The sequence below is a fragment of the Rhea americana genome, unplaced genomic scaffold (assembly GCF_003343005.1).
Source record: "Rhea americana isolate MKP2758 unplaced genomic scaffold, rheAme1 scaffold_81, whole genome shotgun sequence".
Classification (NCBI taxonomy): Eukaryota; Metazoa; Chordata; class Aves; order Rheiformes; family Rheidae; genus Rhea; species Rhea americana.
The window spans coordinates 92417-98637 of NW_028186990.1; the positions used below are offsets into that span (position 1 = coordinate 92417).

Below are 6221 nucleotides of genomic sequence, written 5' to 3' on the forward strand. Positions count from 1 at the left end.
AGTAATTGCAGCATGCTATTCTTTTTACTTGGTTCATCTTACTAACTAATACAGAACAAAATTGCACTGAATTCATAATATCGCTCTGGAACTGATACACACTGTATATTTACACACCAATATGTTTTATGGAAATGAACACATTTTTTCTCAGGAGCATATTTTCAAACTTCAATTGCTCTTTATTGAAGCCAATTTTTTTTTCAAACGAAAAAATGCAATGCGTTTCATGTCTATATATTTTTATTCACTCCAATATATTTTCACAGTTGGATAGATTTAACTAAATTAGTAGTTACAGTATTTGTTCAAACCCATGCATTTTCAATGGCATCTGGTAAGTAAATGTTATCCATTTTTTTTTAGGAATCTGCTTCAACCAAACCCACACCATTTAAAAAAACAGCAACTCACCTCCACCACACAAAATTCCTCATCCAAAACAAACAAAATCCCAACTCTTCTGTTCCTACTGCTGAAATATGCCAAAGGGATAGCATAAAATGCAATTACACACCAGTCAATCAAGGTACATCTGATCCTCTGACTTTCATGTAAGTCCATGAAGGTGCACTGGGCAGAGAAATGCACTTTCTGTGGCAACAGATACAGCCTTCTGGGGAAGCTGTATGTCCTAGTGAAGCCCTTCTGCCACTTTCTGATAGAAGAGGGAAAATATATAAAAAAAGGACATGCTAATGTAAAAGATGCCTGTTATCCAAACATATTTCTTGGAGGCTAGGTGGCAGCTGTATGGGGGTTTTATCACAGTATTTTTGGACTGAGACGTGTAGATACTCACTTTTCAAATTACTATTTTTAAATGTTATCTTGAGTGTTTAGCTGTATTACAGGTTGGGATAGAATTTCTCTCTAACTTCTGTCACTACTGGTTTGTCTTTTCCATAACTTATTTCTTCTGGGCCTTTTGCTGTTGTTGGAACTCTCTCTCTTCCCTAGCCTTTATTTAAAATTTACTTATAAATACATACAGTAGAACATAACAGAGAGTGAGTATGTCTAGAGGTATGTTTCACAACCATAAATTCTCCATAAATTCTTTCTACATCTTCCACTGTTTAATGAATTCAGTAGAAACTCAATGTTTTGGCCAAAAATAAGTCATTTTCAGCTACTGGTTCTTCTCCATAAGCACCGACCAGCTGATATTATCGAGGAGACTCTAGGTAATTAAAATCATAATTATCCCTTCAGATCTTGTTTTTCTTTTGAGATAAAGTCTGGAGGTAGACTGACTCAATGCAAAACAGATGGCTCCTTCTAAAGGAGGTGGAATTTCGCTTTCTACAGAGAAGCCCAAAGTCTTGTTGAACAGTAGTGTTACACGCATGAGCAAAATAACTGACCATATAGCAGATCAGGACTTGAAGCAGTTAATGATCTGACCTGACGATAAGGGCTGCATGCAATTTCATCAGCCATTCAAAAGCTGTGAAAAATGTGGAAAGAGATGAAGAATAAATAATTGTGAAGAAGCAAGTAAGAATGCTGGGTGCTTCCTTCTGCTAGGGGAAGGTTTCTCTGTCTTTTGAGTGAAGGCAATCAAAAACCCCCCATAATATAAGATCTATGCTGAAAGTGTAAAGGTTGACCACTTGATATTTACCAACTTGTTGGAGATGAAATTCTTTTACTTTGTTTAGTATTTAAAGTATCTGTAAGTCTCATCTTGATGGATATCAGGGCAAACCAGAAAAAGAAATCTTTTCTAGTTCTGATAAAATGTTTACATTCTGTATCTGGTTCTCAGTGTTGAACTGCTGATGATATTTTAGGATATTACTTTTTACTCTATTCTGAAATGTCGTTCCTTAATAGTTCCTGTTGCCCTTTTAGTCTGGAAGTAATGAGGCTTCTGGTCATTCTGCGTGTGAGGTGCACAGACCAATTACAAAGTTCTGTCCCATATGTGTGACATTTACATGCATTTGGTGGCCAGTGCATGTCATAGATGTGATAATACATTTACATAAGCTTTCAATCAATAGCTTTATTGATCAGAGGAAAAAAAAAGAGAGACATAATTTCTGGTATTTTTAACAGTTCTAATCTAAACGCTGTTTCAGATATATCATTGGTCAAATAAACTAGGGATTTCTGGTTGCTATTAAAAAACAATAGAATGAAAATTCACTTTAGCAGATGTCACATGAAAAGCTTTTGTTACTTTTCTCCAGTTGTATTCTGCAGTGGTTTATTGGTGGGGTTTGAATCCAAGGTTTAATTCTCTAATCTTTAGTAAAAGATTTCTGCTGTGTGATGAAGAAGACTAATGCCAACCCCTCTGTGAACTAATGAAAATGTTACTGATTGATTTCAGAAACACCTGAGAATAGAATCAGCATTTCTGATTATATTTTAGACATTGAGTATGATGGAATGCCAAACTTACTCATTTCTGGGTGGAAAACTTGAATTAGTGTTTCTGAACACAGAAATTTGCTTTTCTCCACATACTAACGTGACAAAGATGTGGAATCCTCACAACATACAGTTAAGTGCTTTATTTCTACATCTGCCAGGTGACCTCTTTTCACCCTCTCTGATGTGGAAGCTGGGATGTTATTTGTACCTTTCCTATAATACTTCCGAGAACAAGACTACAATCAAAAATATATCTTGTCAAAAGTATAGAATTGCCAAGCATTAAAACTAATACAAAAGCACTTCAGGTTGGATGGTCTTGTTTCAGTGAAGACTTAAATTACTTACTTTGTCAGAATCTCTTTTAATTCCTTCTCCCAAAACAACATACAAGTTTTGAACATTTGTTGACATTTTTAGTTCATTCACTCAAAGCTGCAATTCTGAGAGGTACTACATAGTATGTACCGCACTGTGTTGGAGAGCAAATCTCAACAGAGAAGGGATGGAATCACAGCTGGAGAAATACCTGATTATAAGCAAGCGTATTCCTGTGCCTTCTCTGAGAAAAGGTAAGAAGACTCCCTGGGCAATCAACTACAGACAGGTCCAGCAACTTAAATATGAGGCATTCTCTTTTCACTTAAGAGGTTTTAGCAAAAGATGTATGGTACTGTGCTAAACACTAAATGCTAATCACTAAAAGCTAAATATGAAGAAGTATCCTGCCACCCCGGGCTTTTAATATGCAGTGTCTGAACAGAAGTTCTAGGCTAAATGCAATTTTGGGTACTAGCTCAATGCTACAAACCCTCCCGATGAAAACTGCCAAACACAAGCCTCGCTCCATGCCCTTCAGAGCCTAGGTAACGCTGCCAAGAGCCTAGAAAGTTCCTCATTGCTAATGCTGGGTTACCTTAAAGAGGAGCCAGTCCCGTTATTACTGTGATGAAGGTCTACCTTCTTTCCTTACAGAGGCTCACATTTAATCCTGAAGCCACAGGAGACTCAGCCAGGCTTTCTCTCATCTGCTGCTTTCAGGCATGCGGGAGGAAAAGCCGGGGGAGGAGAAGCAGCTTTATGCCTCCCCCGTAAGGACGGGAAGCAAAACGGCTGGGTCCTCTCTCCGGCGCCTGGCTCCGCCGCCCGCCCTGGGGTTACCGCCCTCCCTTTCCACCCGGCCGGCCGTCAGGAGCGCGCCGGTGCCGGCCGGCAGCCCGCGCGAGGACAGCGCCGGCCGCCGGGGGTGCTACTCGCGCCTCTGGGGCACTGGCGGCGGCCGTTACGTCCAAGCCGCCTCCCCACGACCACCAAGGGCCGAAGGCACCGGCGCGAGAGAGGCCGCGCCTCGCCGGCCCCCGCTCAGCTCCGTTCCCTCTCCCGGCTCCAGCTCTCCTTCCCGCCGGCACGGCCGACCAGTGGCCGCAAGACCGCCTCCCGCGCGGGTTTTCCGCCTCTCCTCGCGGCCTGCCAGGTGACGGCCGCCCTAGAGCCGCGTCGCGCAGCCTCCGCGGCTCCCCTGCCCTGCCCGCGCCGCCCGCGCAGCGCTCACGGCCACGCCACCGCCCCGTGCCGCGGCGCTGGGACCGGCTCGCGCGCCCTGCCCCCGGCGCCTGGCGCCCCCGCAAGCGCCGGCTCCCTAGGCGGTCGCTGCCGCCGGCGCTGCTCTCGGCGCCGCGCCGCGTGGCGGCCGCTCCGGCGCCGGCCCCGCTTCAGAACCGGCTATGGACAGCGCCTGGCCGCACGCCCCCGCACCGCCCTTCGGTCGCCGCCCATTGGCCGGAGAGCCGCGGCAGAGCCGGTTCTCTCCGCCATTGGCTCGCGCCGGCTGCCACTCAGCGGCGCTCGCGGCCCGAGCCTCCGTGAAACGCTCGTTTGTTTTCTAACTTGGCCCCTCGCACCGCCTCCGTGGCCGCCTCATTGGCCGGCCGCCCGGCCGCCGAGACTTTCTATTGGAGCGGCACCGCTGCCAGTCACACGCCAAACAGAGGGGGCGGGCCCAGGGCTAAGGGGCGTGTCTCGCCGGCGGAGGTGTGGCCAAGGCGGTGGCCGGGGCGTGCTCGCAGTGCAGGGAGGGCCGGGGTGTAGCCGGCGATCGGGGTGTGGCGCCAGGGGCGTGTCCCGGGGCGTGGCTCCCGGCCCGAAAGGGGCGGGGCTGACGCGGCGGGGGCGGGGCGAAGCCGGGGGAGCCTCGCAAGCGGAGATCGCCCTTGTGTCTCGAGCCGGGAAGCGGCTGGGAGCGGAGCAGCCTCCCCGCGCGCCGCGGCGCGAGCGCCCGCGCAAGCCGCCAGCCGCGAGCGCAGCCGGCCGCCCCCGCCGCCGCGCGCCGCCCAGGAGCGGCAGACGGGACAGGCGGGCAGGCGGACGCGCCGTCGGGGCCAGAGGAGCCCGAGGGGGCAGCCGGCACCGCACCGGCGGGGGAACCTGCCCAGCAGCGCCAGAGCCGGCGGAGAGAGCCGCTCCCCCCCACTCCTCCCTCCCCAATCCACCCCCGCGACCCTGGTCCTCCTCCTCCTCCTCCTTCTCCTCCTCCTCCTCACCCCACTGGATACAGCGAGGGAGACACTGCGGCGGAGGCGGCGGCGGCGGCGGCTCCTGCGGGGGGAAGGAAGCGCCCGGAGAGCGGAGCGGCAGGAGGCTGCGGATCTGTGTGCCTGGCGCCCACCCAGCCCGAGGGGAGCCCCCAGGATGCGGCTGAAGCCCGGCGCGCTTCTGCGCTTCTACAGCCTCTGCGGGATCCTCATACAAGGTACCGCCTCCTCCCCACCCCTGCCTGCTCCGCGCGGGGAGGGACCCGGGAGGGGGCAGCAGCGGCGGCCCGGGGTATCCCCGGCCCCTCTCTCCACCCCCGCCCCTCCCCCGTGCGGCCTCGCCGCCGCCGTCCCTCCTGACCCTGCGCCGTCGCCTCACTCCCCCCGCCATCCCGCGCTCCCTCTCCTTCTTCCCCCCACCGCGCTCCCCTTGCCCCAGGTGCCCTCTCCTCCCCTGCACCCGTCCCCTGCCTCCTTCAGCCTCACGCCGCTCGCACTAGCACTTGGATAGCGCTTTCCAGCGCTAAAGCGCTGCATGGCTATTAACCCTTTCTGCCCTTCGCCCCTCCAACCTCTTCCCGTCCTTAACTGCCCTCCTCTCCCCTCCCTCCCTCCGCCAGCCTTTGCAACCACCCCTTCAACTCTCCATAACCTTCCATCTCATACGGCCGTTTCTCCCTCCTTCATCGGCCACAAACGTGCCTCTGAAAGTGCGAGTGCAGCAGCAGCGTGTGCACTGCAACAACATCCCAGGGAAACGTGTGGGTTTTAAACATGCCTCCCCGACGGAGAGGCGGTGTGGGGAGGAAGAGTGCGTGCCTCGCTCATGCCACCGGCAAGAATACATACATACGTGGTATAAATATGAATATATATATCTATGATAGAGATATATGTAATATTAAGAAACCATCGAACCAAGGCTTCAGAAGCGAATCTCTTTAATATCCTGTTTTAAACGACTCTCCTCCTGCAGCTAGTTTCCAGACTCGATACATTTCTTTCCTGTCCTCCTCCTCCCCACCTCCGCCTTCGTTCCCATCGCACCATCACCACCTCTCTTCTTAATTAATATTATCCTTTCAAGTGAAATGTAACAACCGCTGCGACCGCAGTGGAGGGAAACCTACGGAACACTATTATCATGCAAATGACTGGCGTGCGTGCGGGAAATCTCAGCGACTCCCGAGACAGCGCTCTCTTGGCCTCGGGGGAGGCGAGAGGAGACGCCGGCGCGCGGGGCACCGCTCCGGCGGGCAGCGGTGGCCGCGGCCGCGGGATGGCGGCGGAGGGGCGGCCGGCGCG

At 52.0% G+C, this 6221-nt stretch overlaps 1 protein-coding gene across 2 annotated transcripts in view; it reads left to right on the forward strand.

Annotated features, from left to right (window-relative positions):
• The first annotated feature begins 4704 nt into the window (after positions 1–4704).
• The window catches only part of CADM2 (cell adhesion molecule 2), a 666801-nt gene continuing 665284 nt past the window's right edge, over positions 4705–6221 (forward strand). For both annotated transcript variants that reach the window (XM_085323011.1, XM_085323012.1), the window contains exon 1: positions 4705–5134. In XM_085323011.1, the coding sequence (XP_085179137.1) occupies positions 5074–5134 (61 nt within the window). In that variant the 5' untranslated portion in view covers positions 4705–5073. The remainder of the gene's footprint in view (positions 5135–6221) is intronic.